This window comes from Pyxicephalus adspersus, chromosome 10 (assembly GCF_032062135.1).
Source record: "Pyxicephalus adspersus chromosome 10, UCB_Pads_2.0, whole genome shotgun sequence".
In the NCBI taxonomy this organism is placed as follows: domain Eukaryota; kingdom Metazoa; phylum Chordata; class Amphibia; order Anura; family Pyxicephalidae; genus Pyxicephalus; species Pyxicephalus adspersus.
Genome location: NC_092867.1, coordinates 23296165 through 23317679, shown reverse-complemented (window position 1 = coordinate 23317679; position 21515 = coordinate 23296165). Strand labels below are relative to the sequence as shown.

Below are 21515 nucleotides of genomic sequence, written 5' to 3'. Positions count from 1 at the left end.
CTACTACTGAACCCCTGTCTACCTCCCACAGTGATTAGGCAAAGATGACATTCCTTCCCTTCTGGGTGATGATCGAGTCCTATAGATTGCAGAGCTGGTGAAATCTCACAAGAAGGTACACTTGCAATGGAATGAAGTTTACTTTTTCTAATATTTCACTTTCTTTATGCTCCAAAGTAACCTACCGGAAAGGACAGTAAAATATTGCTTAATGGTGGTAATTACACAAATGTCCAATATCCTTGCAAACTAAAACACATTACTACAACTTTAACTGTTTTCTTAAAAAACTTTAGTTGTTAAATAGTTATTGTTCTACTTTCAGAATGCCATTTATGTCCTACTGGCTGGCATTTATTTCGAGACAACTGCTATTTATTTTCGTCATCTCAGCATGAAACATGGAATAGTAGTCTCATGATTTGTAATGAGATGAATTCGAATCTTCTAACCTTTGAAAATGAAGAGCAGATGGTATGCATGTTTATATTACACATTTATATACTTACTTATTTATATATTATTTTACTAAACTGTTGAAAGGCCTTAGTACTGCATATGAGAAAAAAGACAAAATATGTGACAACACACATATATCTGCAAATTTTATTGCAGTCTGATACTTATTACCAGTTTCAAAATAATATTCATGTTTACTAAACTGAGGTTTAGGCTCAGTAAGATGTTACACCCCCCCACCTAATATTAGCAACAATGTAAATGTATGATTTTGTTTTTACTTATGATGTAAACATGTGAGGCTCACAAAGGCTACATCTTCTGCTTCTGCTGCCTGTAGCCACATGTCTGTTTCCTTACTGGGTAATCAGGCTGTGATAATTATATATTTTATTACAATGGAGATAAAGTCTGATGCAAGTTCCAATTGTTTTTGTTTTCATGCAAAAATATGCACATCTTCCCCCAGTTCTTCTTTGAGTTTGATACAGCTAGTCCCGAGTTAAGGACTTCCAACATACTGATGACTCTTAGATACGAATGGGGCTTCCATGCTGGCTCGTGTTCAGGACAGAGGCTTGATGGGGGGAGGGGGGTTTTCATGACTTTCCCAAGAAATTTTTTGCTAAACACAGCTAAGATTGTGGGTGATCTTAGGTGATGAGCTTTTCTGCAACATCTTGTAACTCTTTAATGACCAAGACAAACTCTGCAGTAGTTTCTTTTTGCATATCAAAGCACAGCTTGCTCCAGAAGCTAATAAATGTCTAGGCTCCATAAAGTTGTTTTTTTTTTTTGCTTTGTTTGTGATTAACTTACAGTGAGGATTTTATACAGTAACTGACACCACACTGCCTAATAATATGTTGATACAAACATTTGTCCTAGTTGCATATATTAAAATAATGTACCTGTTCCGACTTACATACAAACTCAATTTAAGAACAAACCTTCAGTCCTTATATCATTTGTAACCCGGGGACTACCTGTATCTTCATTCATCTTGATTGGTCAGCCTTGGATGACATAACTCCGTGCATGCCCTGTTAGAAAATGCTTTTTTGCTGCAGGAGAGAGCTTGTATCATCTAGTTTCCCTTTAGCCACCCATGTGTCTATCTCAGCATCCCCCGCACATAAATTGAGGTTATGTGCACCTGAAGGGGATTTTAAAGTATGTGCTGAAGCCAATAAGTGTGTTAGTTCCTGGCTATAATCTTGCCCTGCTATTGGCTACTGGTCCTTAATAGCTAGTAGTCACCAGTTGCCCATTGTAGCGTTTAGCCTGTCTAATCTGCCAGTGGTGATTACATGCCCATTGTAGTTCATTTATCTTGTAATCTAAGGCATGAATAGGATGTACACTGAGCTGCACATGTATAACTTCACACACAATTACAAGAACATTAGTGTGATTGAAGAGGAGCCCTTTTTTCATAAGGGAAATTCAAAGTCTTTTCCGCAATAAAAATGTACTTATAGCAATGCTCATTTTTAACAGGCATTAGTTTCCTTTGTAAAATTACCCGAGCTGGTTTGGATGATACCCTTAATCGTTTCTTTTCTGGAGTAAAATTTAAGAATGAGTCAGTCTTATTATATATGTCAGTCTTATTATATATGTATAATAATACAGCTAAATGTAATTACAGTGTTTAGGATATTTACTATATTTTTAAATTACAGATGTTTATAAAAAATTATACCAAAGATAATTACTGGATTGGCTATCATTTTCACAAGAACGCTGGAGAATGGATTTGGGAAAATTGTAAATTTTGCATGGATTTTGGGTGAGTATTTTTTACTCAGTATCTGTATTGTTTTCTTTTCTGAAAGCTGTTTGTGATTAAATATACATTTGCAGTGGTGAACAGAGCTTTTTATTTTAACATAAGTAAAAACTGAAAATTGTGAAATTGAATCCCGGTGTATATTTAAAGAATTGGGCCAAGAGTAGCTTGTCTGGCACCCTAAAATTGCTGTTTTTCTGGCTTTATTTTGGCTTGAATACTTTAAACCACTGACTCAGAATGTAAGAAAGTTAGGAAAAAGTAAGAGAAGTCCTTTTTGCTTTGAGTTAAAGACTTCAGGTGTTACAATCTGATAATCAATTGCTCACTTCATTTTTCAGAAAGGTTTGATTAAAATAAAACTAACCCGCTGGACTCAGAGTAATTCAAACTAGTTGAGACTAATATTTTACAGTGGCATTTTCCACCCCCAGATGCCTACTGTCAAGCACTAGGTGCCCAGGAGCAGTCTTGAACTGCTTTATATACACTTGCAGGTGTCTGCAAACCACTTAAAAAGCAAACACTTTAAAAAAAAACCTTTTGTTTTGTATTGAAACCACTTATGAAAGAATACTTGCAAATGCTTATAAACACTTGCACAAATGTTTTTGCAAATGCAAATGTGGCACAAATTTATGTCTCCCTGGATGCCGCATGTAGCATCCACAAAACTGCACAGCAACACTGCTTCCTACTACTGTCTGCTAAATAATGGCTGAGGCATTAAACCATTCAGTGAATGTTTTTAAGAAGTAACATCACTTAAAACTCTTGCAAAATCAAACTGCTAGTCCAAACCCAGCTTTCCTCTTTTGGCCAAAAAATCTGCTACACTATACTTACATTAAAGCAGATCCCTAAATGACGCAGAGTGTTGCACTTATAAAGAAAAATATGATTTTTTTTTTTTTTAAGAGGCTTGCCTACCCATTTATGTAAGGTAAAAAAGTTTGAGTTTAGGCCGGCTTTAAACAAAAGTAATGTGTGTTGCCAGAAGTGTAATATGTCAGATGCCAGAAAAGTCCTATAAGAATGTAGTTTGGCTATTTTGATGCTCTTCTTGTGCAGCTTTATTGTACAATATAATTATATACAAGTCTACATATATTTATAAAATATTTACACAATGTGCATTTCGTTATCTTATTTTAATATAATGTATTTTTTTATGGCATTAAAGGAACTATTCTAAAACTGGGTCACATGAAGACAAATGTATGTCAAAAACAAAAGATCACAAATATAATTCGGAAAATTGCAATAGCAAATTAAACTGGATTTGTCAGAAGAAAGCTTTAATAATGTGAAGATTTTTTGAGGGGTTTGTTACATAACACAGGACATTATGCAATTCGTAAGTCACAGTTTGCTATATGCTAATTGTTTTACTTGGTGTGGCATTAAATAAATTTAACCGATTTCTTTCATTATCTTGGCAAATACTTCTCTCCAGAGTTACATTACATTTGATTTATTGCAGTTGACTTAATGTTGTCATATGTAATTATTTACAATGTGCAATAGCTAATCAAATTGTAAAAGACAATGATGTAGGTTACTAAAATGTAATTGTAGTACTTGTAAGTATTGATGTAGAAAACATGGGCATATTTGACATATGAATACAGGTAGTCTCCGAGTTAAGGAAATCCGACATACGGACAACTCCTATATACAAACAGGGCTTCCCTGCTTACTCATGTGCAGTACAGAGGCTTGATAGGAGAGTGTGGGCGGTTTGCATAACTTGCAGAAGAAATCTCTTGCTAAACACAGCGGCGGCTGAGCTCTACTGCTACATCTTTTAACTCTTTAATGACCAAGACAAACATGCATTTGTTTATTTTTGCATATCAAATAATAGCTTGCTCCAGAAGTTATTGAATGTCTAAATGTCCATAATTTTTTTTTATCTTGCTTTGTTTTTGATTAACTCACAGTGATGATTGTATACAGTAACTGACACCTCACTCCATAAAAAATATGTTGAGACAAACATCTGTCCTAATTGCATTTATTAAAAAAAGTACCTGTTCCGACTTACATACAAATTTACCTTAAGAACAAACCTACAGTCCCTATTATTATTATTATTATTATTATTAGCAGTCCAATAATATGGGTTCAGGTGAGGCTTGTAAACTTGATCCAGGAGTGAAGGATGATGATTCAGTCAGAGATGGTTAGATGAAATACCAGCTTAGAATGGAAGCAGCAGAGGATGTGCTGGAGTCCAGGTGGATAAATCAGTCCAAAGATAAAATAAATAGTATGTCCAAATCTGTTCCAATTCCTGTGCCTATCTCGTGAATGTGATTGGCAAGGTGCAGAGGGAGGCGGGGAAATAAAGGGAATGCTGGGTTCATAGATGCTGCAGTGTTCGGGGGCCAGGAAGCAGAAGCTATACTGATTGAAGAGTGTAAGAAGGAGGTTTGTGAGCTTTAGAGAAAACACTGAATAAAGGCACAATGCTTCTAAGATAAAATAGGAGGAGCAGATACAAAAATAGTTGGAAATTTCTGCCATGAGTTCTATAAGGTGTCATAAAGCAAACACCACAATGTAAACCTTCTGCCAGCATTTTCACAGTTCTCACAAACTTGTATTGCAAATATTTTTTTTAATTGTTAATTTTTGTAATTACCTTTAATTGCAAGTACTTTCATGTTCTGTAAGCTGTGGTTTGGATAACAAAAGTGCTGGCCACTGGGGTGTCATTGGTTTTAAAGTGGTGATAACCCATTCTTGTGAGCAGTTTTACCCGAATTACCTCAAATGATTATTCATTTTAAGATATCTACCCATTGTTTGTGTTATAATAGATGTATGGCATTCCCACATTTCTGTTCCTTCAAAAAATTGTAATCCTAAATCTACTGAAGTGGAGGGGACTCAACTGTACCGGCATTAAAAATATAATAGTATGTGGATGGGGGCAGCGCTAGAAATAATGGTATCTGCTACTTCTAATGTATTTCATATTGTGCATCTATATGATTTTATCTTACACACATTTTTCTTGTATAAATATAATTAAAAAATAATTAATGCTAATTAATATTGTGACTGTTTTCTGATGTAAATAGGACACAAAGTTTAAACCACAAAACCGGAATAATTATTGACTTGATTTTGCTAACATTTCATATCCTAATTTACCACATCTGCTGACCTTTTAAAATGTCATACATATAAAATATATTCACCATAACAGGAAACTCTGCTGTTCTGGTGGGGGAATATCACACCTTCCTGCACACTTCTCATTCTTTATTCTGGCTTTTTTAATTTATTAAAAGGCCTCTATTTTTTCAAGTTCATAAGTTTACTAATAAGTTTAATTTATTAGTAAGTTTATATTTTAAAGAATTTGTTTGCAGTTAACTTTGAAAGGCAATTCCCAATGACCTTTTCTTTACAAGGTTAAGGCCTGTGAGCTTGCTGTGGGGGATTGCTCATAGCAACAGGATTGCAGCAGTTCAAGTGAAGCAGCAAATCGTCAGTTTTCAGAAAAACAAAGTTCAGGTCCCTACCTGAATGTTTTATTGTGTCACGAGGATTCAGGTTACAAAATGTCACGTCCTTTTGAAAAAAACTAAAAGCTGAAAGCTTACTTTAAAGTGTTTTTCCTCCTAAGCCCTTTTTCCTTTTCAGTCTTGGGAAACCACTGAGCTTCTAGAAGTCTGTTGCTGCAACTAGAGGACCTGTGCTCTCTAATTCCAGGTTAAGAACTGGACATGGACCGGGTGGCCAGGGAACCCTCCTAACTCTTGCTTGGCCGGCTCCGGGACACTTAGAACTGGTTTTTCACTAAAGCCAATCATCTGACAGACAAATACACATATTCCTGGAATCATTTAACAGACATAACGCCTTAGCCTGGGTGCTACATATACTCCATCTGGGACTTCCCAGCCTAGCCATGGCACACCCTGTAACAGGTCATACAAATATCTTCCAATTCATGTTAAAGCAGCTGCAACTTGTTTATGAATGCTTGTGGCATCTAGGTTTCCAACACCTTAATCAAATATGAAAATGCACATTTTAAAAGTAAAATGATTTAATAAAAAATGTATCAGTGTCAGCTGTTATTGGGCCCCAATTCTGACACGATATCCCTTTTAGAACAAATTGCTACACTCAAATTAAAAAGAGCAAGCTATGTTGGTGTTGAAGCTTGTTTCTATTCCTCCAGCTTCCCTGTACAACTCTGCATTTATCCAGTACATATTTTATTAATAATATCCTGGCAGATGCAAAGCTGCCAATATACAGTGCATGCATACAGAAATATCCAAATATAGCGTGTGTTGTATGGATTTTGAACAGTGTTTTAGTACCATCCAGTGACTAACATTTATAAATACAATCACATTTTGCATGGAAAGATTCAGAAATTGTTACACAAATTAGATGCAATAATTTTTTACATGCCCATACCAAATTGCCTTATTTAAATTAATATTTATCATACCTGACTCATTTATTGACAATACCCATTCTTCCTTTTTGGTAGACATGACTGAATTTTAGCGATTTTTAAATTTAGAAATTACATTATGTAGGGATACAAAAGTAAATACTCTATAAAGAAAGATATAGGATATTAGATTTACCTTTTCTATAAATAACATGAATGGTAAAATATATATCATTTACTTATATATTGAATGTGACAATAAGAGATAAAATATTGTTTGACTGACATGAGAAAGGCCAAGGCACAAAGTCTAAGCAGTAACTAGGTCTTCTCTAGACCCTCTAGTGGTAAGGATGTTGCATTGCTGGTTACTGCCAGGTTGCGGTCTTCGGGCACACATGGGTTGGCTACACGGTACCAAATCTCTAAGCAGTAGAATTTTCAAGGAAAGCCGGAGTCAAGGCAGGCAGCAAGCCAGAGAGGTCAGGTCGCAAGCCAGGGGTCAAATACCAGGGATCCAGGAAATAGACACCAGTGACAGGGGCCACTGCAAACACAAGGAACGCAAGAGACACTGGAAGCAACAGGAGGCAAAGGTAACACAAGAATAATCACAGACAGAGAGGAACACTGGAACAGCACAATGAAATGGGCTGGGAACCAACAGACTGGGTAACAAGGGGTTAACACAGGACCTGGGCATGAGAAATACTGAATAAACCAACAGGTGTGAAGGAACTGCTCAAAAAAGCTAAGGGACTTGGCACTAATGGAGACACATTGCACAAGTGCTGTGTCTGAGCTAGCTAAATAGCCAGGGATGAGTAAGAGACTATTTTCTGATTGGCTGGCAGGATGAATGAAAGTGATAAAGTTAGGGGGCAGAGGCACACCCAGAGTCAGAACTGCCCACATGCACAGTAGAGAGGTGCCTGCGCTTTAAAGAGAAAGAGGTAAGTGTGACACTTTATATTACACAAATATAAACTATATAAATATAAACCATATATTCTGTCACAATTCAAGTCACTCAACAACACTTTTCTTTTGTTTAAAGCAGAGTTTCAGTTAAATTTACCTATAAATTGTTACTTTTTTCACACTAAAATACTTTAAAAAACTGTCTACTTGATATAAAGTATAACATGCATAGTCAAGTAACAATTTGACTTCAAAGTGTAATTAAACTTAGCTTTTCCCACTTTGTAGTCCACTATTGCTGGATCATGAGGAAGTCATTGGGAGGTGCAAAGTGGGACGATACACAAGGGCCCCCAACCCTCATCAACCAACAGGTGCCCCCACAGTAACCCTAATTAAGTTGGGCAAGAAGGTCCCAAGTCAGTTCTACACAGGTGTCCACTGTTGGCTGCCACTGGCTGGATCCAATATCTTTACTTGGGATACTCGGGGCTCTGGAGTTCATACGCTCCCAGCATGTTTATGTTGGGACATAAACATTGAATGTACATTAAAAATTACCAACAGGCAGGTAACTTTTATTTTAGCAGTAAAAAATATAGTAAACCTCTGCCTGCCTACAATGTTTTTGTTTTACAGCTTTAGTTCTGCTTTAAAATTAAGTCTTGGTTCATTTTGGATCATATTTGTTCAAGAGCATCATGTCTAAAGCGAAAGTGTTAATTTGTCAGTGGTTTTAGAACATTTTGTAAAGTAATTATTTAACATAGTCTTTTATGTTGTCAAGAGGACTGTTGTTGCAGTCTGCAAGTATGTCACTAAAATTTTAAACCACTGTTGTCTCACCATCATGAAAACAACTAAAACTGGAATTTATCAACATAATGAATAACTACATTCAGCCACCATTAGACAAACACTGAATTCAATATAATGAATTGTTAGATCAACTGAAATTATATCAAACATTCTAAAATGCAATCAGCACAATTTCTGTGGCAAGTTATCATTAGGCTCATAATATTTAAGAACAAACCATCCAAATGATATAGGCCAGAATTTATCTTTGTCAAAAGCAAAGGTCTTCTGAGCTATTGCAGTAGACCATAAAGCTTAATTAATATAGTATTACATACCTAATAACTCTGTATAACTATTTTACACAATATAGCAAAAAAAAGTAACGGAATAACATATATCTTGAATTACCTGTTGGTAATTACAATAATATTCTCAAAATAAATAATGAGCTTTTGTCATAAACAGAGTTTACTTATACTCTAAAGAATAGAAAAAAGGCCCTTAGGGTGGAAAATAAAAACAACATCTGCAGTACAGCAAACATATATAAACGCAGCTAATCAGCAATGACACAGATTTGGGTGAATATGTACTGGAAGTATAGATGGCAAACATATGTGTCACAAACTGTACGGATCAAATTGCTTTAGAACTGGCTATGGTGAACAGACCATGTCTATTTTATGCGCTGACTGAGAATGCAAAAGGTAAAGGGAATCAAAATAAAAAAGAAAATACTTATCAGATATGTAAACTGACTGTCATTAAATTGATTGTGTATAATAAAAGTTTTGTTAGCTGTCTCAGAAAAAAGCTAAAAAATAATAGTATTATAAAATGTATTATTATTATTATTATTATTAATAATAATAATAATAATAATAATAATAATATTAAATAGTGTTGTTTTTTTATTATTATTATAATGCCTTGGGAGAGCTAGGAATGTTTATATTTCACATTAAACTGCCGTTATGTATGTGCTTAATATACATTGTGTATGAGTGGTTACATCTGTCTTATTTTTAATTTATTGTTCTGGCATCATTTTTAGATACAAGTACTGTTGATGCATTTAATATGACAATAGCAAGAGAGTTTATTATTCTGGGGTTTGCAGATCATCAGGATATGAAAGTTCCTCTTTTTTTGTTGTTTCTAGTGATGTATCTTCTTACAGTCATAAGTAATCTAATAATTATTACTTTAGTTTGTCTGGACAATCACCTGCAAAAACCTATGTATTTCTTTATCTGCAACATGTCTTTTATTGACATGTTGTATTCCTCTGTCACAGTTCCAAATATGCTGAAAAATATCATAACCAACAATAAGTCAATTTCATTCCAAGGGTGCATGTCTCAACTTTTTTTTTTCAACTCCCTTGGTAGTTTAGAGTATATGCTGCTCACCTCCATGGCATATGATCGCTATGTCGCTATTTGTTGTCCACTGGTTTATCATGTAACTATGAACAAAAAGGTCTGTGTCACTTTAGCAAGTGTTGCCTGGGGTGGAGGATTTGCTGCAGCTCTTCCTCTAAGTGTTCTAATTTCATCTCTTTGCTACTGTGCCTCAACTCAGATCAATCATTTCTTTTGCGATCTTACACCTCTGTTAAAATTAGCTTGTGACGACACATCTGCTGTTGAGTATGCTGTATTTGCGGAAGGCATAATAATTGTTCTCAACTGTTTCTTGTTAACTTTAACTACCTATGTCTACATTATTTCTGCAATTTTTAAAATTAGCTCAAAGGAAAGTCGATACAAAGCTTTTTCTACCTGTACTTCCCATCTTACAGTTGTCATCCTCTTTTATACCATGATTGCCTCCATGTACATGAAGCCATCATCTTCATATGATTTGGACGAAGGCAAGGGTTTTGCTATCCTTTATGTGGTTATTGTTCCTATGCTCAATCCAATTATATATACTTTGAGAAACAAAGATGTGAATGAAGCATTTAACAGATTAATCAGAATAAAATTCTAAATGAATTAATTAATTCTAATTAAATTATATTAAATGAATACCATGTTAATACATTTTTATTATCCTTTATGTGTAAAATAAATAAAACAAAGTGGAATCATCGTGTGACTTTTGTACAGATATATTCAAAATGTAACTTTTTTTAGCAAGGTTTTTATTATACCTTGTGACGTGTTTGGAAGATTTTCCTCATTTCCAATCCTGTTTATACCCTGTCAAATATAGCAAAAAAAAAAAGCTTTGCCTTGTGCAAAAATATAAACCCACCCGGCAACAATGGAAACAACAAAATCAAATAAAGCATAATTTGTCATAAGAGAACTTGCATGTCTGTATATATATATTTCAGGCCCAAACTCAGTGTTACATCCATGTAATAAATAGAGATTAGTAAAGAAATCTTGTCATTTTTTTTTTTTAGACTTTGGAAGTTAAATCAAAGTAAAAGTAAAAATAAAAAAAAAACACAAAAAAAAAACAAAAAAAACATAAAGACTTTGTTTTTAATGCAGTGTTTTTTAGGGAGCTCCTGTTCCCTAGCAAGAGCGACCAATAAATAACTGGCCCTTCACCATCACATAGATATTAGTTCCCCTCCTGGTGGCTCATTTTCTTTTATCTCTATACTGCACAGAGGATGTGCTGTGAAATGAACTTGGCTCTAGATGTGGCACCGCCACAAAAGTCAGCTACCAGGGACAATGAAACTCCCACGAATGTCATCCAATGGCTGAAGAAGTCAGTGGCAAAGATGGCAGCTTGGTTCGATGCAACAGTGACAATATTCCTGGACCTGTCAAGACTGCCAGGCACTTGCAGACAGATAAGCCTGTGTCATAATTTGCAAGTATGCTATGTATATTTAGGTATGGCAGAAGCTCAACACCTACTAAGGAGATTTTTTTAGCTTAGTGTGTATATATTAGTGTTTTTGCTTCATGTTTGTGCCTTTTCAAAATTGAATAAAAATAAGTTTCTTTTATATTTTGGGTCTAAATTCTCTTTGTTTATTGTCACTTTTGTTTGTACTATGTCAGCACCACCATGGTCACCTACAGCTGTCACAAAACAGGAGTGCAGATACATCAAAAGCTGCCTGATCAGTGACTTGCAGAAGCCGAAGACAGTTGTGGAGTGGGGAACATAGGGCATCTCCACATTATCTCTAGACCTGCCAGCTTGCAGCCTGCAGCAACTACAATACCTAGGTATCTCCCTCCATAGAAATCTCCTGTACTGTTTGAGACAGAAAGTATAGAGGGCCTCTTGGTGAGGAGGGGTCTCCTGCCTTGAGGAGGGTCGGGTTATACTAGGACATGATGTCAAGGAGATGATTTGGGGTGACTAGTTGGATAAAGGCACCACATTCCACCCTCCTTTTTCCACATCAGCACAATGGGGCCCAGGTAGTCGGATACAGTCGGATACAGGAGGCAAAAATGAACATGAGCACCAGATGGAAGGCCCCTAGCCACCTATTTCTCCCACAGCAGCCGTGGTCAATGTCGGGTCGAGCCAGGAATACATGGATGGTGATGTTGCTTGGGAGCCACCAGCCTTGTCAAACAGCAGCTCTGTGTGAGGCAGTTACTACCCAGAGACAAAAAAATAGGTGACAAGTCACCAGAAACCTTAGGGTCAAGTGCCTATATGCACAGCAACTTTTCCACCAATCCGCACCAAATTCCTGTCAAAATTATGATGGTAACACTGCCTGCTGAAGCAAAGGCTGGTGCTGAGCTGTGGTGGAGCCCCACTGTCCACATGTTGGAGAGGTTGTGATAGCAGGGAAGGGCTGTCAGCCACTACCTGCTCCAGCAGGGTATCCAGAGACCATTCAACCACAAAACTACATCTCTGGCAACCAGTATGGCAGATACAGCAGGTATGCCTTGTTGGCTATATTCCATTAGCCTGCCTCAGTCATCAGCAGGGAGCACTCGAATATAGCAGATGTGCACCTTATAGTGTTCCTATCGAATAGGACAATATATAGCCTACTTATGGAAGCTGGCCTGGAAAAGCTAGTGGCCTGGGAAAATGCCAGATGATGTCCAGATCATAGTAACTCTTACCCACTCCTACTCATTCCTAGAAAGGGTTAAATAAGTCTTAGAAAAAATAAGACACCTCAAAAGTAAACACATCCAAATGTTTTTTTTAACTTATGTTGACCTTTGCAGGGTACAGTAGTGTCCAAAAAAGGTGTCCCACAATGACCAGACCAGCATTGAATGCTCTCAGCTGACCTTGGCTTACGCCTTTGCTGGATTGGCTCCACACAATGACAGAACCCTCACTAGCTCAAGGAATTGTGCACATAAGCAAGGAAGCTTATCCAGCTTCGGTGTCATTACTATACCAATAAATGACATAAATTGCAATGCCAAATTACAATCTTGGATTGATAATATTCTGAGATCACTCCATCTGACTAGTGCAGCTGGTGGAAACTCAGGAGAAAAAAATTCCAGACATCTATGCATGAAGTTGAGACTTAATGCCTAACAAGGCAGAAAGCAAATAGCTTAATATGGAGATTCAGGACAGCATAAATGGAAAAGAGAGGACTAGATGGTCCATTTAGTCCATCAGACAAGATGAAAAAAAAAATCCAAATTCTTTCTAATGTTGCTCTTTATTATTATTGTCAGTAAACTGTAAATGGTAGATGAATTTATAGTTTATCTAGTTAAATTTTTATTTCACATTAGCCTACTAAAAAGTAGCAGAGATGGTCTTTTTTGGACTATTTTGCCAGAATAGACTTATGGCTCCTTGGATGAATCCCACTAACATCTAAGCTATTGCACCCGAGGGTTATCTTGTTCTGACCCTATAATTCTGGTTCTTTCTTTTTTGTCTCTCCTGAGGTAACATCACCCAATGATTTTTTTTAAGGCTTCAGTAGTTAAAACTAAATGTATTGTAGATATATCAAGGGATAAACAATCCTGAAAAAGCATATTGTGCCTAATTTCCCACAGTGCCAATTCCCATTTTAACCATGAAAATACACACAAATATATACCGAATGTATATAAATATTGCAGTGCCAAGTTCATTTTAATTTAACGCACCCATGCTGCCAGAATCTCTGTATAATTTTTATTACTTTATAACTGTTATTGCTTGTATATATATCCCTCTGATTAGAGGTAAATAGGCAGGATTTAGTTTACATTTTGTTTGTTTTGTGTGGCTGCAGTGTAAATTTGCTGGTGGTTAAAAATGCACAACTGGGATTTATTAATGAATGCCTACTACATCTGTGTCCAAGATATTACCCTTAATTCATTTTTATTTAGGTGTTTCTGTATGAATAGGGCTTTTTTTTCAATATAAGACAAATTTAACTGCAAAAGAAGAGAGCACGGCAGTGAACATAATATAAAGTTACTGGATTTATTGGATTACTGCACAGATCTTGAAGTACTCCAACATTCTAGTATTAGTTCAGCTTTACAATAATTATTAGACCTTCAAACAGTAAGGGATGAAACGTGCTGGGCAATGCAGTACAACATAAAAGTATCAGGATGAATTAAAATATTACATATTTAGATGACTAGATATTTTTTAGATATCATTTTGGCTACATTATTTAAGCTAAATTTGCCTCACCCTTCATTCCATTGCATCTAACCTTTCTTTCACAGAAATCAGGCCCTGTATTAGCTTTACTATTAAACTAACAAGTAACATAGTAACTATTTTGATTTTTCTTTAGGTTAATGTCTCATGTATGTCTCATGTAATATCCCTCTCGCATACTAGTACAGAAGAAGAACTTTTTAACAACAAAAGCAATCCCTCTGAGTTTATTATTTGGGGGTTTTCAAGTACTCCCCAATTACAGCCTCTACTATTCCTTGCTTTCCTAATAATTTATCTTCTCACTGTGTTTGGAAACTTTACTATCATTGCTTTGATTTTCGGGGACACAAGCTTGCTAAAGCCAATGTACTGTTTCCTCTGTATTATGTCCTTTTTGGACTTTTCCTACAATACTGCCCCTTACTTGTTATACAGTTTTGCCACAAGAAGCAAAAATCTTTCTTTTACAAAATGTATGATCCAGCTTTACTTCTTTAACTCTTTTGCAAGCACTGAATACCTTCTGCTCACGACAATGGCATATGATCGATATTTAGCTATTTGTAGGCCCCTTTTCTATTCACAAGTCATGAACAAGGAAATGTGTTTTTGCTTAGCAGCTGCTGCCTGGTCAGCAGGTTTTTTAGCTGCTGTACCTGTAACAGCTCTAATATCAACTCTCCGCTTTTGTACATCGAATGTGATCAACCATTTCTTTTGTGATGTCACTCCATTATTGAAACTAGCTTGTTAAGACACCTTACCTGTAGAAATTACAATGTTCTCTCAAGGCGTTGTGTTGTTGTTTAGCTGCTTCCTACTTACCGTGATGTCCTATGTCCACATCATTTCTGCTATCCTCAAGATCAAGTCTGCAAAGGGAAGACGTAAAACCTTTTCAACTTGTGCATCCCATCTCACCGTTGTTGTCCTGGTTGTTTGTGTGTACATGAAGCCGACCTCTTCATATTCACTGGATCAAGGGAAATTTCTATCAGTCCTTTATGTCAATATTATTCCTATGTTAAATCAATTTATTTACAGCCTGAGAAACAAAGATGCATTTAAAAAGATGATAAAGATAAAATTTCAAAAGAAAAAAATGTAAATATAGAAAGATGCTAGCTTCCATGACTTTATAAATATAGTCAGCTTGGTTTGAATTCCAACCTTTTTCAATCTGGTATCTGAAATGTTCATGGTATCAAGTTCCTTTTAAAAATAATGCTTTTAATTTACTAATATACATGCCTAAGTTTTATATCGCATAGCCTTGTTTTGTTCCTAAAAGCAAAATCTCCACTTATAGTACTAAACTGTATTTACTTATTATTTAATGTCTTCATTGTTCCTATATATGTACTGATTGCCCATGCAAGGAACATGTATATACTGCATATATTTTCAAAAATCTTGAAGATGCCATAAACCTCAACAGGACAAATTTAAACAATTAGGAAGATTTTGGCTGAGTTGGTCATTTCTAGCTTTTTGCCACTGTAGATATCTGAAGATAACATAACACAAACACTCTTAGTATAGGTAGACATTTATGGGTGAGATAAAATGTAGGTGTAAGGTACTTACCCCGCCAGTCATCCTGCATTGTCCTCGCTTGCAGCTACCCCAGGGATCGCGAGCAGCCTAGAGGAGACCACTGCAGCAGGCAGCGCAGCCAGGGCCGGCGGCGGAGGGATCCGTCTGCCTAGTTCGGCTGAACAGCATCCGCAGCATCCCTGCAGATGTGCACAGTGCTGCATGTGCCCTCAGCATTCCTGCGGGCATACACAGCACAACATGGCCCAGGGGTCCAGCTGTGGGAGGCGCTTGAGCTACTATGCGCGCCTCTTGTACCCCGGGGCAGGGCATGTATAGTTTCAATTCCCTGCACCTAAATCGGCCACAAGGGATTCATTATTTAGTGTTTCTTCCAATCCAATAACGCCAGGTGGCACAATGTGATTAGGCACTCTGGCCATTTAATGAGACCCTGTCATTTGCACCCTTGCCCGTTATAGCCTCCGTGTTACAGGTGCATCGTATGTTGGATTACTTTTTTGATCTCTGTTGTCTAGTCATCAGCTCGGATCCTATTACCAGCAGCGACCCGGTCTGATTATTGACTTTGCACAAACTTTGCCTGCCCTGACTTCAGATTGTCCCTGACTACACCTTCTGCCTCATCCTTTTGTACCTCACTTTTTGGATTGATCTTTTTGTGTTTTGACCTCGGCCTGTACCTGGATTACGGAATAAAGTTTGTTGAAAGTATACCCAAGAGTTGGTTGTGATTTGTGTGCCCAGGCGAATTACAGTAGGGATGAGTTGTAATAGATAACCTTCATGTAAACCTTAGAACATTTATGTAAACCTTGGAAAAGTGTATTAAAATAGTTAGCTTAACTTTTGTTTACTACCATAAGTCACACACCAATTTCCTCAACATTTGAGAACACAATGTCACTCGGCAAATCATGTACATGTTGTTTCTGCTCTCCCAGTAAGGCTGATTTATCAATCCAATGCGCATTAGTTTGGCATGCGCATATACGCTCTGCTGGACATGGCGCATTACTGCAAGCCGGTGCCGAGTGTCAATGCACTCACCTGTCAGCTTACAGCATTGATAAATGAGCAGTGGGGTTGAAAATTTGCCAAATGAAGTGATTAATTTTCAGCTGCACGATTGAGGTGGTTCTGTTAAGCTCAGTCAAAGGTGCTGTCATAGCAACCAATTAGGGCACACCTGGTCCCTGCTCTGTGAGCATCTACAATCCATTACAGGTCAGATTAAATCTTTAGTGCTTGATCATTTTTTTGGTAAGTGCTACATTTTTATGTTACATTATACTAATTCACAAACTTGCTTTATTTATAGTTAGATTGGCTGCTGTTGTTTTCATATTTATTTTTTGGACTGGTTGCAACACTGCAAACTTATTTATATCAAGCTGTATGTATAATAATTAGCACTTTATAATATCTCATCTCATCACACAATAGTATGAATGTAAAAAAAAATGTTCAAAAGCATTTTGGATCTGATTCAAATTACATTATAGTTTGGCTTTAGAGAAATAAAATATTTGAAAAAAAAGATTGTTGCCAAGAATGTGATTTCACTTGTGTGTGTATATGTCAAAATAGATTAACCTCCTAGCCGTTAAGCCCGACCTTTGTACGGGCAAAAAAAAAACGGTTAGGATGGTTAACCCCGAGTTTTTTCCCATCCCCACTTACCTGGTCCCCCTGTGCTTATCCAGCGTCGTGTTCGTGTTCCAGCGTCGTCCTCCGTCGATCGTCGTCCGCCGATCTCCCTCTCCAGCGTCGGGTGTCCTTCGTCGGGTGCCAGCGGGACCGGTAAGAAGCCGGCCGGCGAAACACAAGATGCCGGCCGGCTTCTTACCTGGTCCCGCTGATCGTCCACGTCCATCTTGTTCCAGCGCCGGATGATCTCTGAAGCGAGAAGCCGTCCGGCGGAGAAAAAAAAAACGGACGGCTCCTCCCTGCGTGCGTGATGACGTTGGCGCGTGTGCGGGAAATTCAAATTGAAACTCATTCATTTATTTTGTATTGGATTCAATACAAACTCCTGTATTCAATCCAATACAAAACAATTCAAAAAATTACAAAGTATATAACTGGTAAATTCAAACTGTCATTTTGTATTGGATTGAATACAAACTCCCGTATCCAATCCAATACAAAAAATAAAAAAAAAATAAACTAAAGGTAAATAACTTGGAAATTCAAATTTATATTTTGTATTTGATTGGATACAAACTTGCGTATCCAATCCAATCCAAAATAATATAAAATTAATACAAAGTACATAACTGGTAAATTCAAACGCTCATTTTGTATTGGATTGAATACAAACTCCCTATCCAATCCAATACAAAAAATAAAAAAAAAAATAAACTAAAGGTAAATAACTTGGAAATTCAAATTTATATTTTGTATTTGATTGGATACAAACTTGCGTATCCAATCCAATACAAAAAATAAAAAAAAATAAAATAAAAGTAAATAACTTGGAAATTCAAATTTAATTTTGTATTTGATTGGATACAAACTTGNGTATCCAATCCAATACAAAATAATATAAAATTAATACAAAGTACATAACTGGTAAATTCAAACGCTCATTTTGTATTGGATTGAATACAAACTCCAGTATCCAATCCAATACAAAAAATTAAAAAAAAATAAAATAAAAGTAAATACATTTTTTATATTCATAATATCTACTAGAACCCCTGTTCAGACATATTTCTGTAAGTTACAGGTCTACAATTTAAAAAAAAAAATTTCATGAAAAACAGTGGATCACTTTTGGTACAGAAATCTAGACCTCAGTGTAACGCTCAGGTGGTTAAAAAGGAATATAAATACATATGCGTTTTCATTATTACTATTTTAACTGGACTAGTTTGTGTGTGTGTGGGGGGATTAATCAAGTGGGTTTGCTTGGATGGTATGCATTGATGTGACTTTGTGTAATCCTCTTTATTGTTAGCTTCACATGTTGCTGCAATGTTTTTGTGCCTGGTTTCTAAATATGTTTTCTGTTGTTTAGCAATTCTTCAGCAATGTTTGGTCATTTTAACCACAAATATTAAGTACAAATGTCTGCATGGTTTCCACTCCAAACTGCTACTTGAGCCCCCTCGTTGCCTTTGTCCCATTATCAAAATCAGATTGTCACATATTGTTATTTGAATTCATTATGTATATATTTCTTTTATGAATAAATTGTCATGAGTTGTATTTATTTTTTTTAAAGTCTGACATTTGCTGAATAAGCTGTGGTTTTCCTGTTCTACACAACTCCTCTGTTCATGTGTAGTTGTGTTTTAGGTTTGTTGTCATTCTGCTGTGCCTGATCTTAGCACTATTGTATACAAACACACTTCCATTTGTTGTCCAAACTGGTTGTGAATTAGTTGTCCAGCTGAGTTGCATACTCATTCTAACACACCTGATGGTGATGGAAGGAGGTCCAGGTTGCCAAGCACAACATCAAAGCTCATTGATTTCCAAGCTCACAAGCAGGGTCAGGCACTAGAAATGAACAGATGTTGTGTTGTTGCTTAACTTAATGCTCATAAATACTGGAGTGTATGCATTATAGAGGTGTTTACACAAAACAAATAGTACTAGTATATAAAACTTCCAGGGACCAATAGACTCTGTGGCAAATATATTTTCTTGCTTTCCCAGCCTTTCAGGGTGTTTATGCAGGTTTGAATGGCATTTTAGACCTTGGCCCACTATATATTTACTTACTCACTTGGTAGTGGAAGAACATAAAGGTGGATTTCTCCTTTAACCAGAAGCAATATCATGCATAAATGTTGCTTGGAGCAAAGTCCATGACATCAGAAATCATAGGAAGAAATGGGCAATCTTTTCAATTTGAAGCATGTTAAGCAATATACCAAAAAAAAACTCTTTTCTTCCTATAATTTCTTTTTTATATGTATATGTACGCACATAAATGCATACATACATATATGCATGTATATACAGACATTAGTGCACATGAAGCAAAACAAACAATATACAGATAAAAAGAAAAACTTACCCCAATGATGATCCTTCCCTGCAAAAGTGGCCGGCGCGTTTTCAACTGAGAGAACACAATTCATGCGCACATAGCGGGTCCGCATTGGCGCACAACAATGTGCATCAAACACCTGGGTTTTAATAAGGCAATTGTGCTGTTTTTAGCCTTTCAGCGATTCATTGAAAGGAAATGCTTAAAACAATCACAATTGACTTGCTAAATTTTAGGTCTGATGGATCACCCAAGGTTAAAAGATCCTGGGAGATTGTAAAGGAGATCACATAAAAATAAACAACAACTAAATAAACAAATACTAAAAATCTATCTGTATCTGTACTATACACCAGCAGTTCGGGATGTACAGTTGGCCATTCGGGTAAAAAGAAAATTACATGGCTCCACCCACTGTCTTTCAATAAAGTGTATTTTGAGTATTTTTGAGAAGGTACTACACACTGGTTCAGAGAACGGTTTGTTGGTTCATCTTATTTACTCTTACCATTACATTCATATTTATACTCTGCATATATCAAAATACTTTTTCTGATACAATGCAAAACTAAAAGTGCCAAATTTATGTGTGTGAAAAATGCAAACAGAAAGTCAACCCTTAATATATTTTTATCATCCTCTACATTTTTACTTTCCTTTTCAAACAAGCCAATAAAAGCTTTTTAAGCCTCTTGAAGATCCCTCAAGTTTTTGATACCCAAAACCTAGCTGTGACTGAAATTCACAAATAATTCACAAATAATGTAGCAATAAATTTCAGCAAGATCTCACAAAGTAATCATGAGGCTGCCATTGTTATCTGTCTCTCCTGCTGGTGGCGCTGAATACCTGGCTACAATGAACTTCCACTGGCCACCATCAGATGGTCACATCAGGGAGAACAAACTTTATTTAAGAGGTTGCCTTTCCTTGAGTCCTTGCCAGATCCTTACTGCATCAGTTACTGCCATTAGTGATCACCTGCTGGAGGCCCTCCTTTACGGCTTTGTCCAGATACTAGTAGCCAGAAATAGTCCGAACTGCCAACAAGTTTGAAAAAAAAAAAAAAAAAAAAAAAAAAGAGGGAATAGAATAAGTTAGGTTTACCTGGGAGCTAATATACAGATCTTTAGGCAAGGGATCCCTAGGAAAACTGATATATTACCCAAAACTAACAATCAGGTTATAGCGTTTTCTTGTAAAGACTCTATTTCTTTTAGAATAAAAATCTAGTTATTGAGCAAATATTCCACTATTTTTTCCAATATTCTTTGCTCTGTTGTTTTAACCCTATAAAGATGTGTAAACCAAATAAACTAACCCACACTGAAGGTTTAATCTTATGCGATTTTTACATTTCTTTACTTGTTGTGAACAATCCTTTTATTTGTGGCACATTCAGTTTATTTGTTTAAAACGCCTGACTACCAACAAAAGTTTTAAGTGCTTAGCAGTAAGAAATACAAGTTACTGTAGTATGTGAATAATGGTAATGTTATGTGGAAAAAACTACTAGGATAAAAAGTAAAAACAATCTTTTTATTTAGAAACAGGCTTAAAAAATAAAAATAACAAAATAAAATAATAATAAATGTAATCAAAACAAAAAATCAAAAAGAAATTGCTTTATTTAATGAATTAAGAAAAAGTGATATATTAAAAACAAGGTTTCAATTATATTTTATTATTACCCAAGATTATTAGGTGCATGAATATATGCATGCAATAACTGACTGTTACACCTCTAAGTTTAGTAAAACTTTGTTTTTTGGCTATAGTTTACATCCAAAGAAGTTAAATAAAACATTTTCATTTTTATTTAGACTTACTTTTTATTTTTACACTTTAAATTTAGTCAAACTCTTTGCTGTCTAATTTGATTTAGTTTATTTTATCTTATGAGACCTATTGTAAGCTTAATGGCTTTTGCTAAAAAATAGATATTGTAACTTTTTCTTTAGATA

The 21515-nt window shown here is 35.9% G+C and overlaps 1 protein-coding gene and 1 pseudogene across 1 annotated transcript in view; both read left to right on the top strand.

Annotated features, from left to right (window-relative positions):
- LOC140339588 (natural killer cells antigen CD94-like) overlaps nt 1–4353 on the top strand; it is a 9187-nt gene extending 4834 nt beyond the window's left edge. The window contains exons 5-7 of the mRNA XM_072424351.1: nt 326–474; nt 2145–2251; nt 3435–4353. Coding sequence (XP_072280452.1) covers nt 326–474; nt 2145–2251; nt 3435–3561 — 383 coding nt within the window. The 3' untranslated portion in view covers nt 3562–4353. The remainder of the gene's footprint in view (nt 1–325; nt 475–2144; nt 2252–3434) is intronic.
- Nucleotides 4354–14376: 10023 nt separating this feature from the next.
- On the top strand, nt 14377–15099 carry LOC140339959 (olfactory receptor 5AR1-like; annotated as a pseudogene).
- Nucleotides 15100–21515: the final 6416 nt, after the last annotated feature.